This window comes from Nelusetta ayraudi, unplaced genomic scaffold (genome assembly GCF_046127955.1).
Source record: "Nelusetta ayraudi isolate G7.1 ecotype Tasmania unplaced genomic scaffold, CSIRO-AGI_Nayr_v1 ptg000053l, whole genome shotgun sequence".
Taxonomy (NCBI): Eukaryota; Metazoa; Chordata; class Actinopteri; order Tetraodontiformes; family Monacanthidae; genus Nelusetta; species Nelusetta ayraudi.
In genome coordinates, this window is record NW_027466103.1 from 2,750,001 (window position 1) to 2,775,100 (window position 25,100).

A 25,100-nucleotide genomic window follows, 5' to 3' on the forward strand; every position below is an offset into this window, starting at 1 on the left:
GCTCTTCATCACAAAGCGCTGAATACATGTCCGACATTCTAAACAAACAAAGAATAATTCCTGAAATTTTACTTGGCAAGAGCCAAAACATATAATAATAATAATAATAATAATAATAATAATAATAATAATAATAATAATAATAATAAACTTTTATTTGTACAGCGCTAAATCACAACCAAAGGCGTCTCAAAGCGCTTTATACAATCGTATAATATATGATATATGATATATTATATTATATATTATATACTGATATATGATTAAAAGCGTCCATTTTCACTGCAACCATTTTGACGTGTATTTGTTGTATCATTAGTGTTATTAGGTACAAGTGTTGCTGCGTTCATTGCAAGGTTAACAACGTCATTTGCGTCAATAGATATGGAAAACAACTACACTTAAGTTTAAAAGAAATGTGCACGTTTTGTAAATGGCAATTTCTTAATATTATTATTATTGTTATTATTATTATTATTATTATTATTATTATTATTATTATTATTATTATTATTATTATTATTATTATTGTTAGTGTTCTGTTAAGGTGAAACAACAAAGAAGCCTTTAAGTCTAAATTGTTTAATAAATAGGTTAAGAGCAGTTGGTGTAAGTATGAAAGTCATTTCATTTATTTGTTGCATTAAGAGAAGCATTTATAGAGCGTCGTTGCCACCTACTGGCATCTTTCGGTAGTATTTCTGTTGTAATTTTGAAGCGAACTTTATACCGGAAGTAAGACACGGGAAACACACTGCCAGCGTTTTCTGATGAGCACCCGTTCCTGTAAACCAGTGTTTGTGTGCCGCGAGATATTGTCAGGTGTGCCGTGGGAAATTATCCCATTTGTGTGCATGTGCAGTCTAGCGCCTGGCAGAGTAATCATGTAGTACTCTTCCATACCAGTAGGTGGCAGCAGCAGGTAGCTAATTGCCTTGCGCTTGGAGACAAGCGAATTAGTGACGCATGGATGCAGCGACAGGTGTGTGGATTGTGGATAGCGGGACGACGGTTGAAAGTGATGGATAAGTTTTTGAAGAGGAAAAATGCTGACTCTGAACTGGACCCTGGACAAAATCCGGACCCAGATGAAGGCCCTAGTATGAGTGGAGGCAAAGACGGTGACGTCGAGCAAAGTTTCTGGCGTGAGGCAATACAATGAAAGCTATCTTTCATTTGGATTTACTTTTACCGGAGATGCAACGGCACCGACTCCGTTGTGCTTGGTATGTGGTGAAAAGCTCTCCAACAGTGCTATGGTCCCAAGTAAGCTTAAACGTCATCTCCAAACGAAACAGCCCTCAGTTCAAAAGAAAAATGTGGAGTATTTTGTTCGCCTGCGTGAACACACGGAGAAACAGGCAACTTTCATGAGAAAAACCGCAAAAGTAAACGAGAGAGCCCTTAAAGCTAGCTACCACGTCGCTGAACTAGGGTCGCCACCTACCAGAGTTACAAATCCGGGACCTCTGGGGGGGGGGGGGGGGGGGGGGGGGTGTGTCTCAAGTCTGTCATGGGGGGGGGGGGTGTCACCGAAATATACGGGACACAAAGTGAAGTGCGTCCTGTATCAGTTCATTACGGGACAGGTTTTTTAGTTGCCAAGTACGGGACAATCGCGTATCGTACGGGAGTAGACCACAGGCAGAAATCAAATGAGGTTTTGTCATTTTCCCTTAAAAAACGGGACAAATTGTGTCCCGGGAGAGATTTTATTTTTCCCGGGACAGGTGGTGAAAAAAGAGAACAATTCTGGGAAAAACGGGACGGGTGGCAACACTACGCTGAACTTGTGGCTAAATCAAAAAAGTCCCACACTGTGGCAGAGCAATTAATACTTCCCGCTTGCAAAGCCATTGTAAATGAGACGCTCGGACCCGAAGCGGCTAAAGAAATAGCCAAAGCCCCTCTCTCAGATAACACAATCTCCAGACGTATTAATGAGATGTCTGCAGACATCGAAAGTGTGGTTTTGGACAAGATCCCTATCAGTAAGAAATTTGCCTTGCAACTTGATGAGTCTACTGATATAAGTGTTGTTGCAGATTCTAAAGTCGACATTTCACTTTTATTTTCAGAGTGATGACACCCTGGAAAAACTCTCCATCATTATAAACTCTCCATCATTTATGCTCTATTCAGGTTGGAGTATTGCAGGTTGTCAAAGCTCAGCTGTGATTGGCTGCTCTCAGCTCTGAAGTCCAACCCCTCCCACCTCAGACACCTGGAACTGGATGGGAACCAGCTGCAGGATTCAGGAGTGAAGCCACTAATGGATCTTGTCCACAGCAGAGACTATCAACTGGAGAGTGTGAGGTCAGTACTGGTTTGGAACCATTGGATGATGGTTCCAGCACCAAAGCCAGTTGATCCCACAGCAGAGGTCCAGTGTTCCCAGTCACAGTGTGAGAGGAGGATGGTGATGTCCAGCTGCTCCTCATTCATCCAACATCTGCTGCCAAACTGCTTCTTCTCTCAGTTCACCACCCAATTATTGATCAGTTCATCTTCATCAGGCCTCAGTATCAGTCCAACACTCCATGGTCACATGACCTTCACATGTTCCACACTAGACATGTGACTGAGAGTCTGCTTCTTCTCACCAGTCACTCCACCATCTCCATCAACAGTCAGCGTCTCTGTGATGATGCGTTCAAGGACCGTGAGTCCTGACTCCTGCTGTCTCTTCTTCTCTCTACAGGTGGAGGTGAGGGAGGATGAGGAGGAGAGTGAAGAGGAGCGCTCCATCTAGTGGTGGCTGACAGAACTACAACAAGTGGAGCCAAACAGCAAGCTGTGTGTCACGACTAGTGATGGTGAGGTGAAGCCTCATGAGGCATTGAACCACTTGAGCCAACTGGTTCGAAGCTTCATGTGCACACGAAACCACCTACTGGCCAAATGTACAATCACAGGCAAGCTGTGTCTGAACCACGTGTGATGCATTGAATTTTTGTGTCTGTTATGTCTGTTGGGAATGACTATGAATTGCAAAAAATGAATGACCAAATAATTTTTGTACATAAATTATATATATATATATTTTTGTTTTGTTTTTCTCGCTTATTTATGATTATTTTTATGGGTACTGATGCCAGTGGTTATGAGGATGCTCCAAACAAATTTTGTTGTTAACTTTGTTCAACAATGACAATAAATAAATAACTTGACTTGATAACTATGTGTATGATACATTTTTTGAATGTATTCTGTTTGTGCATTTTTTTTCTGAAAATGGCATGGGTGTAATCAGGCAGATGACAGTGAAAGTGATTGTGGGACTTGGAAAAGGGCATAGATCAGGGGTGCTCACACTTTTTCAACATGCAAGCTACTTTTAAAATGAGCAAGTCAAAAAGATCCACCTCCTATAAAACAGGAAAAGTCATTCAGAAATATATTTGTAGTCCAATGATAAAGAAAGAAAGGATTAAATGGGTCAACATGTTCCCATGTGCATTTATTTTATCAATAAAAGTGTGTTTAAGTTAAGATGTTTTGCTGTATATTTTTGTGTTTTCCAGCGCATAGGTTAGGGATAATTGATGTGCGTGTGTGTGTGACGCAGACGTTTTGCCAGCAGCATCTCCCAGGATCTCCGGCGCGTCTGCAGTGCGTGCGCACTTTGAAGCGCATTTTCCGAGCGAGGCGTCTCCATCAGTTTACGCCAGGATTGCAAGCTCACGCGACAACCCCGTTAGTTTTGCGTGTAAAACAACAGCAAAACTCTTTTTCCTGTCCCTGTCTGGTCTTTATTTGATCTGAATGGTGCCGAAGCCGATACGTCACATTTACGTTTCACTGTAAAGCACAGCACATATAAGAACAAAATCCAGCACATCGTACATTATGACCAAAATCAACCAGATCCACCGTGTTTTCTAATCCTGCCTGAACGATTCTACCTGCTGTAATTGACGCGGATCTCTCTCTCTCTCTCTCTCTCTCTCTCTCTCACACTCTCTCCCTCTCTCCCTCTCTCTCTGCATGCGATAGACCCAAACTCCCTTCGCAATTGACCAGTAGATCGCGATGGACGTAATGGGCACCCCTGGCATAGATGCTTGTGTAGCATGGACATTGATGTACAGGACAGGGGGCTCCATCCTATCACCTCTCCCCTCCACACCTCTCCGTAAGCTCTCAAAAATATCTCCAAACTAAACGCTATCTAGTCTCAAACACTCCAAACTATAAACGCTATCAAAAATCTAGTAATCCAAACTCTCTCCAAATCTCAGTTGACTGCAACTCTCCTACAATGACCCCCATTTTGAATGGAGCCTGAGGGGACGATATAAACCGTTAAAATATGAATTGCAGATGTATATATATATATATATATATATATATATATATATATATGTATATATATATATATGTATATATATATATATATGTATATATATATATATATATATATATATATATATATATATATATATATATATATATATATATATGTATATATATATATATATGGGTCCACTTTTCTGCTGCAGCTGGCCATTTTCCTTTTACTCCATCCGTCAAGAGAGCACTTCCATTAGGAAATAGTCAACATGAAATTTCGTCTTCTACTGACACCTGCTGGTCAAATTGAATATTTGCAAATATTGTGAAGAAGTTGTCATCTAATTCTAATCCTAAACAATATGGCCATTCGAAGTGAAGTATTAAGACAATTAATCAGGTTTGTACTGCTTGATTAAACACAGTCATCCCGTTCCAGTGCACTAAAACCCACTTCCCTCCAGGACCGTGTCAGCGAAGCCAAAACTTCCTTGAGTGACGCTGTTTCCCAGCATGCAATGCGAACTAGCGATTCACAATACTATTTCATCACAAACATGGATGTAAAAAATAAAAAGGGACGAAAAATGAAACTTCAGGAACACCAACCAATACAATGCAATACAAGCAGAACTGGGCCAAAGTTTTATATTACGTACACCATAATACAGCCTTCTGGTGGACAAGCCATACTATTTAATCCGTGTCCTCCTATGGTCCTTCCTTAGGAGGAAGCTCATCGTAGAGGTCACGTGCTGTGTGCTCGTCACTCCACCACACCAATCACGGTTGAGTGAGTTAGTCAACGGAGAGTCCGTAACAGGAGAAGCTTCCTGGAAATAATGCGCTACAAGTGGATGTGACCCTCACAGACGACTCTCCCTCTACTTTTTTTTGTTTTGTATGAGCATTAAAAAAACAAAACAACAATAATAATATGGATTTTGACCATGTATGTTTTGGAGTTCATTGAAAGAGGTTAATAAAAAAAAGGGGGTGGGCTGCCATTTTCTTTGTCCCCTCTTTTCTCCTGTTTATTAAGTATGTAGGGAGGTTAGCCTTTCTGTATTTGGCTTCTCTTTCTTTCTTTAGTTAGTTCTTAAGGTGAGCAAGTTGGAGTTTGGTTTATTATTTTGGCCTGGGCCCACCCTGAAGCCTTTGCTGCCCACCGGTTAAGTTGTTTTGTTTATTTCATTTACTGATTCATAAATGTTTTTTGTTGAAACTGCCAACTGCCGTGAGAAATTAATGAGGCTTGGGAGTGGGGGAAGGTGTCCCACACGTTGCGTCTCGGTCCCCCTAGACGGGACGTAACACAGAGTTTTCACCGTACAGCAGGTTGAGCTCCTACCGTTTTACAAGCGACGTCGTCACGTTAGCCTGTTCCATCCCTGCTAAATTCTTTAAAGAACTACCGTTAGTAAACTTTTAAATTATAATACACTCTACACTAATTGTAATTTCCTGCCCGTGGTTCTATATTGCAACAGTTGACGGCTCATATCAGCAGATAAGCAGCAACAATCTGGGCATTGCGGGTGATTCATAAATATGTAATTTCTTATTAATTAGCCCATAAGTGTTGTACACCAGTGTGACACCAAATGCTTGTTGCTGACAGCAGTGAAGAAATGACACTCTAGTGGTTCTGCACATTAGTATAAATAGAGTGATTCTCTATCATTACATCACAGGACGGCGGCACTGATGATCCAGACTCCGGTCCAGACGAGCCAAGAGGCCACAGTGGAAACGGGTCAGAACATGGACTGGCTGCTGAAAGGATCCAGGTAGGTGGCGCTGTCATCCCAAGTTGTGTGGTGTGGAGGATCAGGGCCAAAGTTCCAGATGCTCACAGATGTGACTGTGGATTCAGGAGGAGTGTTTGAAGGCTGGACTCCCAACAGTGATTGGCTGCTGAGGACCTCTCAATCACAATCAGGTTTTTTAGTGGCTGTGAGATTGAAAGTGAGATTGCATTGTCCAGGTAGGAGGACAGCAGTCAGCCATGTTTCACCTCCAGTCAACACGCAGTGGTTCACATGAAGGTCCAAGAGGCCTACAGACCTACACTGAGTCTGGACGTGGCAGTACAGTTGGATCATTGTCTTTGTTGTGTTGTTTGGTCATTGTGATCCAATGTAATGTGAGAGAAGGACGAGTGCAGTTATATTGGAGTGAGTTATTTAGAGTGTAATATAAGTTATAATGCAGAGTCTGTTTTTATGAAATGTTCTATCACCTGGCAACCATCCATCCATCCATCCATCCATCCATCTTCTACTGCCGTATCCGGAGTCAGGTCTCTGGGGCAGCAGCCTCAGCAGAGACCCCCAGACTTCCCTGGACCCAGTCACCTCCTCCAGCTCCTCCAGTGGGACCCCAAGGCTTCCCAGTCCAGCCCAGAGACCTGGTCCCTCCAGCAGGGTCTCCTCCTGGTGGGACATGCCTGGAACACCTCCCCAGGGAGGCGTCCCAAACAAGACCCCGAGATGCTGGAACTCCTCCCCCTGAGGCAGGGCCTCCCCACCGACCCAGAGAGGGCAAACCACCTCATATCCAGCATTGATTTATCTGTTGGTGTTTAATTATAATGTATCATTTATTTTATTTAAATTATATTTGAACTGAATTGGATTTGTTTGTAAAAGTGAGATTTATTTTCATTGATTCATGTGGTTTATGTTGAGACCGAGTGGAGAAGTGGGTATGGCCTACAGAAGGTTTGAGTACACAAGTTATTCAGATATGGAGAATCCCCATGGCAGGACTTCAGGAGATATATAATCAAAGTGTTAAAGCAGCAGAAATGAAACGTCAGTTGAGGTCAAGGTCACACAGGTCAGGGGTTGTGATGGCTTTTATTGTCAGAATATTGAATCATTGAAATATAATGTTTGAGCTAGTAACAAAGTTAGGATGATATAACATAATCACAAAAAATAAATGATCTGGTTTCCTTCTGATTCATTGACGTCCTTCTGAAATCTCCACACAAACATCTGGCAAGCATCAAAACCATGAATTATTTTGAGGGAAACTTCTTTTGTCTTACTTATGATTCAATAATGATTTGAGTTCCCATCACAGGTGTTGTGAATCACTTTATCTTTTCCACATGATTTCCTTATTTAAGATCATGAAGCAGAAATAAAGTCTCTTGAAAAGTATTTTTCACCTCCAAAATGAAGATGTTATAGAAGTCTGAAGTGAGAGCAGAGCAGTGTGTTGTTGATGTGTGGAACCTTCATGCTGAGATGTTCCAGCCGTGGATGATGAGAGCAGAAGCAGTGGTTGTGTTGCTGCTGCCTTCACTGAGCAGCTGCTCCAAGTCCTGCTTCTTCCACTGAGGATTCAGCTCCACCAGTGGCTTCTGGGACGTCTCTCCCAGTAACCACAGCAGCTTGTAGGGAGAAGCAGTCCGCCAGCCACCAGGCTGCACTGGGGTCAAAGGTCGTGACACGCCCACACAGTGTTGGTGCGTGCAGCTTGCTGTTTGGCTCCATTGGTTGTAGTTCTTTCAGCCACCAGTAGATGGAGCTCTCTTCTTCACTCTCCTCATCCTCACCACCACCTGCAAAGATAAGAAGAGACTGCAGGAGTCAGGACTCACGGTCCTTGAACGCATCATAACAGAGTTGATGGAGATGATGGAGTGACTGGTGAGAAGAAGCAGACTCACAGTCACATGTCAAGTGTGGAACATCAGAAGGTCATGTGACCATGGAGTGTTGGACTGATACTGAGGCCTGATGAAGATGAACTGATCAATAATTGAGTGGTCAACTGAGAGAAGAAGCAGTTTGGCAGCAGATGTTGGATGAATGAGGAGCAGCTGGACGTCACCATCCTCCTCTCACACTGTGACTGGGAACACTGGACCTCTGCTGTGGGATCAACTGGCTTTGGTGCTGAAACCATCATCCACTGGTTCCAAACCAGTACTAACCTCACACTCTCCAGTTGATGGTCACTGCTGTAGACAAGATCCATCAGTGGCTTCACTGATGATTCCTTCAGCTGGTTCCTACTCAGGTCCAGCTCTCTGAGGTGGGAGGGGTTGGACTTCAGAGCTGAGAGCAGCCAATCACAACTGAGCTCTGACAAACTGCAGTCAATCAACCTGAATAGAGAATAAATGATGGAGAGTTTATAATGATGGAGAGTTTTTCCAGGGTGTCGTCACTCTGAAAATCAAAGTGAAATGTTGACTTCAGAATCTGACACTACAGAAAATGTCACCTTGAAATTAAATCCTCAGTCCAAAACTAATGTGTGTTGAAATGATGTTTGGTCACATGACCACTGATGAACAGAATGAAGTTTTCATATTTCTGGATGTCATTTTGATATGAATCAACCTTCAGTTCAATGTTTATTCAACATGTGTGATGAACTGTGTTTGGTGCTGAAACCATCATCCACTGGTTCCAAACCAGTACTGACCTCAGAGTTTACAGTTTACAGTCTGGACTCTGCAGAAAACCACTCAGCTCCTTCACTGATGAATCCTGCAGCTGGTTCCAACTCAGGTGCAGCTCTCTGAGGTGGGAGGGGTTGGACTTCAGAGCTGAGAGCAGCCAATCACAGCTGAGCTCTGACAAACTGCACCCCTCCAACCTGAATAGAGAATAAATGATGGAGAGTTTATAATGATGGAGAGTTTTTCCAGGGTGTCATCACTCTGAAAATCAAAGTGAAATCGACTTCAGAATCTGACTCTGCAAAATAAAATGGGAGAGGGAGGGCGAGCGAACGAGTGCTACACTGTGGAGTCCATTACTGGCTCTTGATGATGTTGGTGTCTGGGCCCCCTTGCACCAAAGTAGGATTGCGTCATCCAAGATGAGTCACTAAGCCTTCAGCGTTCAACCAATCCACAACATGTGTGTCCAGGCTTCATGGGTCGCACTAAAAGCCATCCAGGATGAGAAGACACGGATTCATCAAGCCAGGTGAAAGCTCTCCTGGATCAGTGCGCAATGCTCGCGGCTTCATTCCATAGACCCCGGTTATGGAGCTGGGATTGACAGATTGGCCATCTTTGACCTCCTCAGAAGCCTCCATGAGGATTTGCGCCTGGGACGGGGATTCAGACTCTCTACCGTCCAGTGTCACAACAACAACCTCATGTTACTCTTTGATGTGTCTTTATGTTTCTATAATAATAATAATAACAATAATAACAATAAACTTTATTTATATAGCACTGCTCATACACAACATGTGCAACCCACAGTGCTTAACAAAATAAAACAAAACAAAACAAAGAAAGGTAATAATAATAATAAGAAGAACAACAATCATAATAATAACAATGAGAAAAAATAAAAAGCTCCACTGCCCCTCCCCCCACCCCATACGGACCCACCCCTCCCCACCAACGCACACAGACAAACGCCCACCCCCATATTCACACAGACATTAGATAAAACAGCTTGGCACTGAAGAATCTGATGAGGAAAGGCCACTATGGGGAGCCGTCCACACAAGGGGGCATCATGGCCTGCAGCGCCCCTATGGGCAGACCAGGCGTAGCTCCCACCATGGAGGGCCCCCCATGAGGAAACACTGGCACTAAAAGTATAAAAGGGAGAATAATCATAATGAGAAATCTGTTGGTGTCTGTACGTCCTGATTAAAATTTGTATTGGTTAAAAGATTGAAGGTAGAGAAAAGAAATCAAGGGTTTTTGCTATTGTTTGTGATGAGGTTGGAGAAATGGGTTATTCTTGCCTGTTTGACAGTTTTATTGTAAGATTTGAGTAGATGACGAAATGTTTCATAATGGACAGTGTTACGAGAGTTAACCACTAGATGGCAGCCAAGTTCCATGCAATATGCAGAGACATTGAGTGCGAGTTGATGACGTTGGCTTCCGGTTGTTTTACCTGATGAGCACTGTTATAACCATAGATATATACAGAAGGCGAGATGTCTTATCCGCGCTGCTGGCCAATGGAATCGAACGTCCGCACTGGCGGCCATCTTGCCACAGTCACCTCGCTCCGCCCCTCTCACTCATAACTATGTATTCTTATTGTGCATGTTCTTTTAAATAGCCCTAAATTGCTCTATTTTCAACCGAATTTCGGGCGGTTTGGTTTGTTATAAAGGTTATAAGCATAGTTATGATACTGCATACTTATTAATGATTTATAACCATCGACTTTCATGTGAAAATAGCAAACACACGCACACACCCGTATTTAATAAAAACATATATGCTAAACGCTAAACTAAACAAACCAGCACTAAATCGTAACATTAATCAAACAGCTCCAACAATAGCTTACAGATGAAATGTGATCCTACAAGCTTTTGTTTGTGGACAGCGACGATTGCTGCATCCATAAGCGGCACAGAAGTTCGGCATTTTTTCAGTCACCGATTTCCTGTAGAAACCATAATGCATGATGCTGTAGCAAAGCAATCCAATTGTGAATCATTTGCGAATTAAGTTAAATGATATAGAAAAAAAGCTATTCTGTCTCTCCATATGTCAAATTGCTTGTTTTATTTACACCTACCAATCCTAATCCCTTTTATCACAACAAGAAAAAAGACGGACTGTAATCTCAGGTTGTCACCGTTCAACTCTGAATCAAACAGGTGGGGGATGAGATATCAGCAGCTCTAGTTCATTGATCACCGTGTCTCTGCTGCATGAACTGATGAGACTGCGTTCATGCAGCAGCAACGTTATAGGAAACGCACCTCAGCGAATAACTACAACCGACACCACAAATATTGTATGTGAACAAAATACTAGTTTGTCCTGAAATAGCTGTTGGCTATACTTAACTTAAGAAATGAAAATCTTAGTGGTCTCAGTCGTATTAACTTGTGCAGATAGGCTGCCATAGCACCATTGTGTTTTTTTTCTAATAGAAAGCTGCACTCTCAACATGTTCAACCATCCAGAATTATTGCTACGTTATGAACGTTTGTAAGAAAGCAAACCGTGTGCAAAGCCGTCAAGTTTTCAGCGAGATCAGAGTGTTAATGTTTGTTCAGATCACTCACGTTCCCTCACATTCACTACATCAGACCGTGACTGCCTGACTGTGGAAAGATGGCGGCCAGTGTGGACGTTGGATTCTGCGCCGTGAGACATCTAGCCTTCTGTATATATCTATGGTTATAACTAGCGGCCATACAATAAAAGTAGCGTATCTACAAAGATTGCATGACTGTATAAAAGAAAGAACGAAACATGGTGTCAGAAGCGGAAACTTAACGCCGCGGCTGAAGACAGAACAACAAGGCGCTATAAAGGCTGGACGTTTTTTCAATGGAGCTAAACTGCTAAGCTAATACCTGACGAACCATGGCTTTTTCGATTCCTGTACCAGACGCAATGGACATGAAGGGCGACGTATATAACAACTGGACATTCTTTAGAGCACGATGGGAAAACTATGAGATAACAACGGAACTGGACAAAAAAGAAGCAAAAGTAAGAGTAGCCACCCTGCTTACAGTAATGGGCAAAGAATGTCACATAATACAAAGACATCTTCACATGTCAGCGGAGGACAGAGACAATCCACAGAAGAATCTGGATGCACTACAAAAACACTTTGAACCTTCCAGAAATGTAATCTACGAGTGCTACGTATTTAACACTGCACAGCAGAGTCAACATGAGTCAACAGAGCAATATGTTGCAAACATGAGAAAGCTAGCAGACAAATGTGAATTTGGTCCCCTGCGAGATGAATTGATCCGTGACAGATTAGTGCTTGTGACTAAAAATGCAAGTACACAAGCACTCATGTTACGTGAATCAGAACTCACACTTGCCAAAGCAATAGACATGTTTAGAGTCAGCGAACTAGCACACATTCAAAATAAGATAATAACTGGTGTGGAACAGGAGAATGTACACTTTGCACATGACAAACGCTCAGAGATGCACCCCTCATTTGCACCTCAGCATAATTACAAAGAGCATATGGGACATGCAAACAAAGATAAACGCCCAAATAATAACCTCTGTCGTTACTGTGGAGCAGTGCATGACAGAATGAAATGCCCTGCATTTGGCGTCATCTGCAAAGCCTGTGGAAAGAAAAACCACTTGCCACTGCAAGAGTGTGCAAACAAGCCCAGCGCAAGACACGGGTGAACTTTCTTGGAGAAGACAGAGTAGAGGAGGAAGAAGAAATGGAAGAGGTGTGGTTCCTATCAAACATAAACGCTATGGAACAGGGAAACGAGAAATGGCTTGTCAACCTCAAAGTAACACCGTACATGACTGAACCAGTATCATATGACCCTAGCCATACAATCACATGTCAATTGGACACAGGAGCCACAACCAACGCCATAAGCTTCAGAGATCTACAGCTCATCACACAAGATGGTAATCCAGACATACCAGCCAGCAAAGCCACCATTAAACTGTATGATGGGTCACAAGTGAAACTAGCTGGGTTGTGTCACCTCAAAGCTGACCATGATGGACAAACACACGACCTGAAGTTTCAAGTTATACACACGTCACAAATGCCTCTGCTTTCTGCAAAAACATGCAAAAGACTCAACTTGCTATTTCATACACCACACAGATATGTCATCTACAGCGGTCTCACGCAGCACAACAGGGACAGATATGCATTTCACAACCACCACAGAGGACATCATCTCAAAATACAACAACGTGTTTGAAGGCCTTGGCTGTCTTCCTGGTGAACTACACCTCGAGGTGGACCCCGACATTAGGCCTGTGCATCAGGTGCCACGACGAATTCCCATTCCGCTCAAACACAAAGTCACTGAAGCCATACGATCCATGGAGAAGAATGGCATCATCAAAAGAGTCACAGAGCCAACACAATGGATCAGCAACATGGTTGTCATAGAAAAGCCAGGAAAGCTGCGCACCTGCATTGATCCCAGCGCACTCAATAAAGCTCTACGGCGGTCACACTACCAGATGCCAACAATAGAGGAGATACTCCCAGACATTGCAAAAGCAAAAGTATTCTCCGTGCTTGATGCCAAAGATGGCTACTGGCAAGTCAAACTTGAAGAAGAGAGCAGTTATCTGACCACCTTTTGGACCCCGCTTGGCAGATTCGGGTGGCTAAGGATGCCTTTCGGCATAACACCAGCTGCAGAAGAATATCAACGCAGGCAACATGAGGTGTTGCAAGGCCTGACCTGTGTAAGTGTCATTGCAGACGACATTCTTCTCTACGGCTGTGGAGACACTTCAGAAGAGGCACTAACTGACCATGACAGAAACCTGACTGCCTTGCTGCAGAGGGCCAGGGAGGTCAATCTAAAGCTCAATAAAAAGAAGCTGAAACTAAAACTATGCAGTGTCCAATACATGGGACATCTTCTCACCACAGAGGGCCTTCGCCCTGACCCAGAGAAGGTGGCAGCGTTTCAACACATGCAAACACCCACTGATGTTAAATCGCTACAGAGATTCCTGGGGTTTGTAAATTATCTTGCCAAATTTCTTCCTCATCTCTCAGATGTGTGCGAGCCTCTCCAACGCCTGACAGATAAGGACGTGGAGTGGACATGGCTATCACAACATGAATCTGCCGTTGACACTGTGAAGCAATTAATCACATGCCACCCAGTACTCAAGTACTACAACCTGCAGGAAGAAGTCACACTACAGTGTGACGCCAGCGAGACAGGCCTAGGTGCAGCTCTTCTTCAGAATGGGCAACACCTGCCACCATCTATGCCATGGGCCTCACCACCGAAGACCTACAACGAGTCGACCACCTCGCAGACACGAATATTTCAACAGCTACACTGGAGTCCATTAGAACTGCCACAATCAAAGATCCACTATGTTGTGCACTACAGACTTACATATTGAAAGGGTGGCCCACAGCTACACAAGCAGTAGCTCCAGAACTGCGACCTTTCTACTACTCTGACTACTGGGAACTAGATGAACTTTCAGACACAACTAGTGATGTTCTCTCTGACACGGGGCTTCGAACCACGCCCCACAACTCGGTAGGGTTTTTTTTCTGAAGCACTGCTCCGGAGCTTGCTTCAAATCACGTGACTGATGACGTTTGAACCACTTCACTGCTTCATTCAGACTGAATCAGCTTGCTGGTTTGGTTCAGTGGGCGAGGCTTTGAAAGACTGGCAGGTCTCAGTTGAGTTTAAAATGGATGAAACGGCGCAATGCGTTGCCTATCTGGTCGATACCTTTTGGATTGATTTGATCAGCTTTCGTATTGCTTTCGGTTTGCTTTCTTATTGCTCAGCAACGGAACCAACCAGGAAGAGATCTCAAGTCTGGGAGCATTTTGAAATCGTGCCGCCGAACAAGGTCATTTGTTACAAGCGTATTACTCAACTTATTCATACAATAACAAATAAAAGCCCTGAAAATGCTGAGTCAGCTGTGCGCCGGTTAAAATCTGAGTGTGCGGCATTGTTGCGGAATGTACCGCATGAAGAGGAGCCGCCATCTACTTCGAGAGCACAGCCAGAACCAGCTGCATCTTCCCAAGGTACAAAAATTATAGAATTTGGATCAATAGACTTTATTTGTATTTTGTCATGTACAGACTTAACTTTATCTAATGTTTCATTTTCAGCCATTGACCTGTGGAAGCTGTTGGACCGGGACGCTGAAGAAGCGAGGGCATCCAGCAATGCTACTGCTGATGCCATAGTGGAGGTGCAGTGTTATCACAGGACCCTCTGGTGTACTGGATGACACACAAAGCTGTATACCCAAACCTATACAAGCTAGCAAATGAGTACCTGCCTGGCAACACCAGCATCCTCTTTGCCCTGCGAGAGGGTGTTTTCGGAAGCTGGGGAAATAGTTTCCGAAAAGAGAAACACCCAAGCACCTTAAGCCCATACACCCCATCTGTACATAAAATATATAGAAAAAAGATATATATATATATATATATATACATGTATATATAATATAACTATCGAGCACATAGTTGGTGACAGGAGGGAAGGGGCTTCAGAACTAGAAGGGGCTCCAGTGTTGACTGATGTGCCAAGTGTCCCCCAATCTGGACATTTAGGCCTCAAGCAGACCAGAACCAGATCCAACATAAAACCTCCTGAGAGGTACCGCAAAGACTTTGTTGTTTAAACTTTCTGAAGAAGGAATGTCATCTCTTGTTTATTTCTGTGCCACTTTGTTCATGTGGACTGTTCATTTTTTTCTAATGTTTAGGAGAGTGAACTAGTCATTTCTGTTTAACCTGTAGCCAGCTATTGTTGTTGCTGGCCACGTAACTCTCATCCGGTCACTATTGTCCATTTTCAACTGCTTTCTTTCCATATGTTAAAGGAGATGTTACGAAAGTTAACCACTAGATGGCAGCCAAGTTCCATGCAATATGCAGAGACATCTGGTGCGAGTTGATGACGTTGGCTTCCGGGTGTTTTACCTGATGAGCACTGTTATAACTTGCGGCCATACAATAAAAGTAGCGTATCTACAAAGATTGCCTGACTGTATAAAAGAAAGAACGAAACAAGGACAGGAGTTGGGGAAAGAACACCTCACCCCATCAACAACCACAGAATCAACGAGGCAAACGTCCCTGTCACTGTCCCGCCACAAGGGGCGAAACGTCAATGAATGGTAGTTCATGGTTGATGACCCTGCAGCTGACCCGTGGGCACCGAAAGAAGTGCGACAGGCAGCAATGCCAAGCAGGAAATGTCTCCTACCTGTACATTTACAGTAAGTGATAAAATAGCTATATTGCATTTATTTTTCAGTGTTTTAAGAGTCCTTTCATTAAAAAGCTAAATACCATGAAGACACATATTTTGTGGAAACACACCCACTCCCACATTCAGGTGGAGGTCCTCCACCCCCGCGAGATGTCCCGGTGTTGAAACTGTAGGAGGCGGCGACTCTCACTGGAAGTGTCGGGACTGTTCTTCGCTGTAGGGGAGCGCTCCTCGTGGAGCAACTCTACTTCCGGTGTAGGGAATGCGTTATGCAGCGTTTTCTTGCTTTGCATCGCTCCTCTGATGAAGTGAATGTTTTTATGTCCTACAGCGTGTTGTTTTTTTGTTTTGTTTTTTTGCGTTTGCACCACGATCCTTTTTTTGTACCGTTTTAAACTTGTATTTGTGTTTGTGACTTTGCGTCGTTTCCGTGCTCAAATACGCGATTGTCCCGTATTTGGCAACTAAAAAAGCTGTCCCGTAATGAACTGAGACGGGACGCACTTGACTTTGTCTCCACTCCGCCGCTCCGGCAACCCCAGTGTCCACGCTGAGAACTCTGTCCTCCGCAGTTCTTGGCATTTCGGCTCGCATTCCCAGAGGTGGGCAATGGGCATTCATTGCTGAATGTTTTAAAAAGCTTCTGGCGCGTGGTGGTGGGGTTTAAAGCGGGTGCACTGGGCTTGGACATTAGCGCAGACGGAGGAAGAACCCTGGTTGCGGGTGCCCGTTCATCGGCAGGTGGTGCTGTGTGTGCGTGATGGTTGTGCGTTCACCGCTTGGCTGTGAAAGCCTGGAAACTTTCTCTGCCTTTTGGACTCATACGGTGCAGCTGGAATAAAAAAAAAAAAAAAATCATCATTCTGAAGGCGTAGCGGTGCGCCGCCTAATAAAAGCTCTAAAATTATTAATTAATACGTTTCTGTTGAATTTTATTTTATGTGCTACGTAGATTTCCTTGTGCGCTGAGAATGTGAAAGTAGTGCGCGATTGCGCAAGCAAGCAGCTTAGAGGGAACATTGGTTATGATGCAATAAAGTAAATAGACTGAGTCAGTAAAGTACCCGTTCTCTACTTGTTCTGTAAAATAGTGGTGTGTGTGTGTGTGTGTGTGTGTGTGTGTGTGTGTGTGTGTGTGTGTGTGTGTGTGTGTGTGTGTGTGTGTGTGCCAGATAAATATCAGCTGTTTCCCACATTGACTGATGTGCTTTTGAAACTTTGATCTTGTCTTCATGGTGTTGACTTTCTAAATGTCTGTGGTGAATACATGGAGATCTTGACAGAAGAGAAATCTACCAACAAGCAGAGACTTTATCTGGATTGTCTTGTTGCTTTATTGCTTCAATTCAACAGTTGATCATTGACTTGACATTGTTATGCAGTATAGACTGATGGTATATTTCATGACTTATTGATTGACTGTTGTCACATTGAGCGGAATCAAAAGACAAAATTCTCTCACAATATTTACATGCATTCATCTGATTGTTGACAAACGGATCAACAGTCAGAAGGTTGATCAGATGGATTGAAAGGTCAAAGGTCAGGGTGGAAAGGTCCAGAGTGGAAACAGACCTCAGCTGTGTTTCCACAGTAATAAAGTTGTCATGTGGACTAATGACACATTATTAATCTGCGGGATGAATGGGCTGCAGAGGAAGAGAAAGAACGTGGCACAAACATCCAGCAGGTGGACAACAGTCACCAGGAGCACCAACAGGAAGTGGCGTCCAGGCCCCGCCCACCCTGTGATTGACAGCCGGAGACACTGGGTAACAAATGTGAAGACAGAAGAAGAATCAAAGGTGAGAATTCAGCTCAGAGTCTCTCTGACGACTTAAGTCACACTTTCATCAACTCAGCTGAAGAACCTGAAGGCACATAAAGTCCAACATGTAGCGGCTGAGTGAAGGAGGTCTGGACTCTGTGGAGGAGCTCCATGGTTCCAGAGACGCTGTAGAAGGACAGAAGACCTGCTCTGTGGTCCAGGTACACTCGCACTCTGGAGGACCGAGGACCTGAGACACGAGTACTGATGTTGTTGTGACGAAACCAATATTCACCTGGGTAACAATATAAACTCCAGGATTTGTCATTTGCTGTGTTTCAATTCAGGTTCTGCACCCTTGAGGCCGAGTGTCCTCCGTCTGAAGGAAGCGTTCTTAGAGTTCCCAGCCTAGAAGGACGAACCAAACCCCGCCTCCCCGGTAACCACTCGGGACGGTCTAGCCTTCGGCGTATTTCCTCGTTTCGTCACCGCCGTTCCCTCTGGCTGGCCAACCCCGGAAGTGACGTTTCTATAGTATCACGCTAACCATTGGTTAGCCATGTAACGATGCCGTTGAATGTTCAAATAAATAAAATCCTACGTTAAAAACTGGATACTTTATGTGAAACGTCAATATTTAGATTTACTAATTTCAGCTGACTTCCCAGGATCCCACGATGCTTTGCAGCAGCACGCAAAGCATCATGGGATACCCAAGTACGCAAAGGATAGTAGCGGTGTATCCTTGGAATCGGCCAAAAACGAGTGCGTATTTACGAGTGCGCATTTTGAGCGTCCTAAACACCCTCGGGAATTGGGACAAGCCTTCGCGCAGTGCGATGACGCAACTTCCTTTCAAAATGCGCACTTCAAGGATGCAGAACCTGAATTGAGACACAGCAATTGAATCCAAATCTACTTTCCTCTGACCTTCCTGCTCTGCCAATGTTCCTGTAGGCCACTGCTGCACCAACCCCCTAAAATAAACCACAGAAGTCCCTCCCCCTTCTCCACTCAACCTCCCAGTAACATCGTCCAGTCACACCTTCTCTACTCAGGACCTGCTTCTTGTCAGTGAATCTGTCTGGATGATCACAATAAGACTGAACTTCCTCCATGAATGTCACTTTTCTGTTCTCCTCAGATAATAACAGACGTTTGTGCACTGTGCAGAACTTGCTGTATTTCATCTCTCAGCTTGGTCCAGCTGCTGCCACGTCCTCAAAGTATCTCAGAGGACGGATCTCCAGGCTGGAGGAGTCTGGAGACGGACTGAGTGCTGGCAGTGAGGAGAACCTGTGGAGAAACTGGCTGTGGTCCAGTGTGTGTGAGATCTTCTCCAGCTCAGCGTCTCTCCTCTTCAGCTCCATCATCTCCTGCTCCAGCTTCTTCTCAAGCTCTTTGACTCCACTCACTGCTGCCCCCTGTGTGGATCTGACCTGCTGCTGCACCTCAGAGCGTCTTTTCTCCAGCAGACGGATCATCTGGGTGAGGATCTTCTCGCTGTCCTTCACTGCTTTATCAGCAGAGCCGTTGATGGACTCCACCCCCTTCAGGTCTTCCTCTGTGTGCTGGATCTTCTGCTGGATCTTCTGCCTGGTCTCCTCCAGCTCTGTCTGCCTCCCAGGCCTCTGTACTGCTGCTGACACTGTCTGATGACCTTTATGTTCATCCATACAGCATAAAGCACAGATGATCTTCTGATCAGTGCGGCAGAACATCTTCATCACCTCATCATGACGAGGGCAGATGTTCTCCTGGAGCTGCTGGCTGGGTTCCACCAGCTTGTGTCTCTGTAGGGGAGCAGCATCACGATGAGGCTGGAGGTGAGAGTCACAGTAGGAGGCCCGACAGACCAGACAGGACTTGAGGGCCTTCAGTTTCAATTAAATTACTTAAATGGCACATTTCAAGTAAAACAGTTGCTATTTAGTCTATTTGTGGTGGTATGTGAGTTATACTTCCCATAAAAAGACTTCCTTTTACATCAAGAATATTTAAATTTTTCATAGATGACTCCCAAAGAGACAGACATATTCTGTCAAGTTCTAACCTGAAGACCACTCTGTCTGGTCCAAAAAGAATTATATTGAATTGAGAGCAGCTGTTCTTATTTTCTCTTTTTTGAGAGAGATTTGCTCAGATTTTCAGTTGACCTGTTGATTTGATTTCTCTGATTAAAATTAAAACAAAGTCTGATATTTGGCATTTTGTTTAATTCTTATACATAGGTATAAAATACATTTTTTATAATAACATTCATGAGTTTTCGTTGTAAAAGTCATCATTTTCATATACGCAAGTTGGACATCTAAAAGTATCGGTATCTGTATTGGTATCGGGATACTAGCCTTGGTATCACCTGGTATCGTATCGAAAGGAAAAATAGTGGTATCGCACATCCCTACTTCCACACACACACACACACACACACACACTATACTGTAAATGGCTGCAGTTTCCTTTACAAAAGTGCTACAGACGTCATTCAAACATCCATGTGTTTGTCTCATCAAGACCTATATTTTACATTTGACAGCCACTTAAAAAAAAATGCAGGTCAAAAATATGCATCATTTGCATACACAGGCATATGATGATTAGACCTCTTCTCCCTCTTTGTCAACACACAAATGCCTGCAGTTTCCTTTAGAAAAGTGCTACAGACGTCATTCAAATACCTACGTGTTTGTCTCATCAAGGCCAATATTTTACATTTGACAGCATCCTCCAAAAAAAAAAATGGAGGTAAGAAATCTGCATCATTTGCATAGACTTCTTTCAGCAGATGTCGCCGGGCGTCGGCAGAGGACGGGGGTCAATTGCGGGCGTCGACAGGGGTCAGGCGTCATCGGGGGTCATCGGGCATCGCGTCGGCCACAGCGGCTCAGTCCCGCAAACGCTGCTTGCAGCTTTAATTTATTGTTTTGATTTAATTTAATTTATTAGTGTTAATGGCTGCTGAAAAAAGGGGATGAATAGTTCAAATTCGAGTTGAAAGTAAAATATACAAATGTTGTTAGTACTAGTAATCATTACTAAGTACAGTTATGCCCATCTGTTATCTTTGTTGGGCTTGAGTTTATGATTATTTTTTTACCCTGTGCATCTTTTGTTTTGTTAGTAGTACTTGTCATTGCTCCAACACGAGTAAACATGTTGCGTCCCACTAGATGGCGCATTTGCCTTATTTACAAGCACCACGGTCATCGGAGCTGATCGCTGCCACTCTCAGCAGCGTGCGTCTACTAAGGTCTACTAAGATTCCACAATCTATTACACCTCGTGAGCAAAACAGGCGACAGGTAAAATTAAACATCTTCAATTGAGCAACTCAGGCAAGTTAAACTGATTTAAAAACAAACAAACACTATAATACTAGGAAAAGAATCGTCTATATGTCAATAAATACAACAGATTGAGTATTCATAAAAAAAAAATGCTTACTTTAAATAAGAAAATCCAACAAACCAACAAGTGCAACACTAAAAAGCAAACCAACAATTAAAATAATGCTTAAGTGCCTTAGCTTCGTCCCACACTTATCAGCTTAGCTACTAAGAATAACACACATTATTCACCTGGACAGAAGGAGGTTCTGAGGAATGTGTTGGTCCTGGAGCTTCCTGGTCAGGATGTTCGGAGGATCCCTCGGGCTCAATGTCTGCAGCGCCAACATATTTTAGAATTGCTCCTGCAGAGACAAAGCTCACTAGATCATCAAGCAAAACAGATCAGAAGCACATTTTCCTATTTTATTATTACAGTGATGTTGCAGTAATATAGGAAAATTAAAAATTTATTTGTTTTTAAATTAAACATTATGATTGCAGTGTCCCTTTAAAGCTTTTACCCAATTACAAAACTGTCACTTTTAAGAGTTTTTGGCATTACTTTACACACTGTACTAGTTAAAGTAATAAAACTAAGATAAATGACCCACTACCACAATAGTCTAAAATAGTCAACACCATGCCAAAAAAAGTATTTCCATAAAATATTTCTTTGAATTATAAAACAGTAGCACATTTCTAATGAAGGGCCTACAAAATACAAACTAAGCTTAGTAAATTCATCCTAAGTTAAGGCTAAAATAACATTAAGAGTCAAATATGTGAGAGACAACTTCCACTGAACAATAACAGGGGACTGACTACAACAACTACAACATGCCCTCCCTCCCTCCCTCCCTGTTAGAATGTGAATGAACGGGTGTGGAGTCAATCAGTCATTCCCATGGCAGGATAGGCCAACTTGACATGGTCAACTTTCATAAAACAAACAAAAACGCTGATTCATGACGAACAAATATTAGCCAGCCAGCTAACATTTATCCGACGCTAGCTAGCTGGCTAGCAGGACAAATAAACAAACTTGGGGGGGCGGGGGGGGCAACAGCGTTTCACCTCCACCTCTCCAGCCCACATCACAAACAAATAACTTAGCTTTCCCCTTTGCAAGTTTTTCTTGATCAGTTTTCTTTTCCTTCCGTTTTTCCGCACCGCTGGGATAAGTCCATTTTGATGCCATTATGGTGTCTGTTTGTTTTTAATCCTCTCGCTAACGGGAACGAATGGTAGCTATCAATCATTCAGATCATACTTGTTGGCGTCGCCGGCCCGCTACGTCACAACCTGCGTGACAGTGCGGCAAGCCCCCAGAGTCCAAGATGGCGTCCCATTCCTTTCAATGAAGTTGCTCACCCAGCGCATGGCTCCCAAAAACCTTTTGACTTCCGCATTGATGGGATAATAGAGCATGCGCAGTTGTGTCAGTGTGGAGATCGTCACTGACAGACGTGCGCGCTAACGAACAGTACAAAATTCAACATGGAAATGAATGTATTTTTTACGGAACAACTGACGATTGTTGTTTCAAAATTGTATCAATAATAATGATTATTATTATTATTATTATTATTATTATTATTATTATTATTATTATTATTATATTAATAAAATAGTATTATTATAATAATATACTATTATTTGTGTATTAAACAAGTGAGCAATGTGCCACTGAATAATAAATTATAATTCTTTGAAGCAACTCTCTATGGACCATAACAGCACTGCCACACATATTTTTTTAAATTAATAACCTCTTTGGAAAGCAGACAAAGTAATAAAATGATTGGTCTATTTATTTCATCAGAACTAAAAAAAATAAAAAATAAAAACTCAACGATCTTGAAAGTTCCTCCCTTTCTCTTGCACCTGTCGATGTGTGTAGCTAACACAAATTTGCAAATATTTTGTCGTCCTCATGGAATTAAACAGTATACCATGTTAATTTATCAGTGAGTGCTCTCTCTTTTCATGCAATTCATCACTCTTAACATGTAATGCTGAATCATGAAAGCTATGGAGCAAAAAATAATAATTACATAAACCACGAGTGAAATAAAATGTGTCATTCATTCAATAAAGATTTCATTCATTCATTCATTCATCTTCTATACCCGCTTATTCCTATTCAGGGTCACGGGGGTCTGCTGGAGCCTATCCCAGCTGTCTTAGGGCGAAGGCAGGGTGACACCCTGGACAAGTCGCCAGTTCATCGCAGGGCCACATAGAGACAAACAACCATTCACACTCACATGCACACCTACGGACAATTTAGAACGTTCAATTGACCTCACATGCATGTTTTTGGAGTGTGGGAGGAAGCCGGAGAACCCGGAGAGAACCCACGCAGACACAGGGAGAACATGCAAACTTCACACAGAAAGGTCCCAGGTCCTGGCCCCGGAATCGAACCCACGACCTTCTTGCTGTGAGGCGGCAGCGCTTTTATTTCATTTAACAAAGCATATCATTATTTCATCATGCATTTAATTGTTTTGTGGTCCTGTGTTTTAGTGCTTCATAATTGTATTCTGTTGTCAAATTTGCCCATCAAAGTCAGATTAGTAATCCTGTACATCAGTTTAAGGAAAACCAATTCTAGGTAATGGATTGCAGATCTTGTAGTGACCTGTTACAATGGAAAGAAATGTATACATAATAAGTACGTCTGTGTGCCCGATATTTTAGCTAGCACTAAACTTTCTGCACAACTGTCTGCATTGTGTTTAAGTTTAAATTAGTTAAATATGTTTGCATACCCAATTTTAAGTAAAATTACACAAAAAAAAATATTGTACATTTATTTTTGGAATGTTTTGCTTTTTACAGCTTTCCTTTTGGGGACAGAAAAAGGTTGCACAAATGGGTGGAAAATGTGAGAAGAAAAAACTGGACACCCAATGACAACTCCAGGCTGTGTGCTCTTCACTTTGAGGAGAAATCTTTCATTTTGCGTGGTGAGAGAAAGTGCCTAACTTCAACAGCTGTCCCAACCATTTTTAGTTTCTTCAAATCAGGTAAGAGCATGTCTACCAAACAAAAGGTAAGTGAGTCACACACACACCCACACACACACGTGATTTTGATCAAATCTTTGACCACACATATTCTAAAAAATGTAAAGAGGTGTCAGAGATCTTGGAAGAAGACAGTTTTCTCGTGATTCAGGAACCATGTGACAGCCATACTGTGTCTGATGTAGATGTAGAGGTCACAAATGATGTACAGATCACCAATGATGAAGAGGTCACAAATGATGAAGAGGTCAGAGCAACAATGAAGGGATTTTACATTGACTGTTCAGTTAACATGTTCAATGTTAAAATATTCACATGAAAAAAAACTTGAAAATCACTACGGCAGACGTAAAAAAAAATTTGTAAGAAAATGTTGAAAGTTATCTTGAAATCATTTATGAGGATACTCATTATAATATTGATGAAGTGTTATTTCATGTTTTGTTGGCTGTTTCAAGGGTTTATTTAGTTTGTTGTGACACAATCTAAGGTTCAATTTGTAAAGAAATAAAAGTTCTTGTGAAAAAAGATAGTGGTCAAAGTGAAACTAGTGTTATTTGTGTTTGTGTTTTTTGTATTCGTGTCTGGATTTGTCCTGTTCGTTTCTGGTCTGTGTTTGTGTTCCCACTCTTGGTCTGCACCTTGTTGTGGTGAGTGGGCTTTTAACTAAGACAGGCCAATTATATATATTGTGTGAAGCCAGCAAAACAGTCATTATTATGAGAATTATAACTGAAGCACACTAAATAATACACCATCAGTCACATTTTGCTTTTCTGTTATTAATCTAATGTGTGTTATGTCAAGCCTCCACAGTGGCGTGCTGCAGTCAGGATGAGACGAACAAGGTGAATGGATGGACGGATTGATGAGCCCAGCGAGCCTCCACCATCCACAGAAAAGCCAGTCCCATTTTCCACCCAGAAGGATGTCTCTTCCATCTATCTTTGCCTGCCAGGGAAATGCAACCAA

General features: G+C 42.8%; 1 protein-coding gene across 1 annotated transcript in view; it reads right to left on the reverse strand.

Annotated features, from left to right (window-relative positions):
• The window catches only part of LOC142896356 (ribonuclease inhibitor-like), a 268,010-nt gene that overhangs the window by 84,471 nt on the left and 158,439 nt on the right, over positions 1 to 25,100 (reverse strand). The window contains exon 3 of the mRNA XM_076037954.1: positions 8,243 to 8,416. Within this exon, the coding sequence (XP_075894069.1) occupies positions 8,243 to 8,416 (174 nt within the window). The remainder of the gene's footprint in view (positions 1 to 8,242; positions 8,417 to 25,100) is intronic.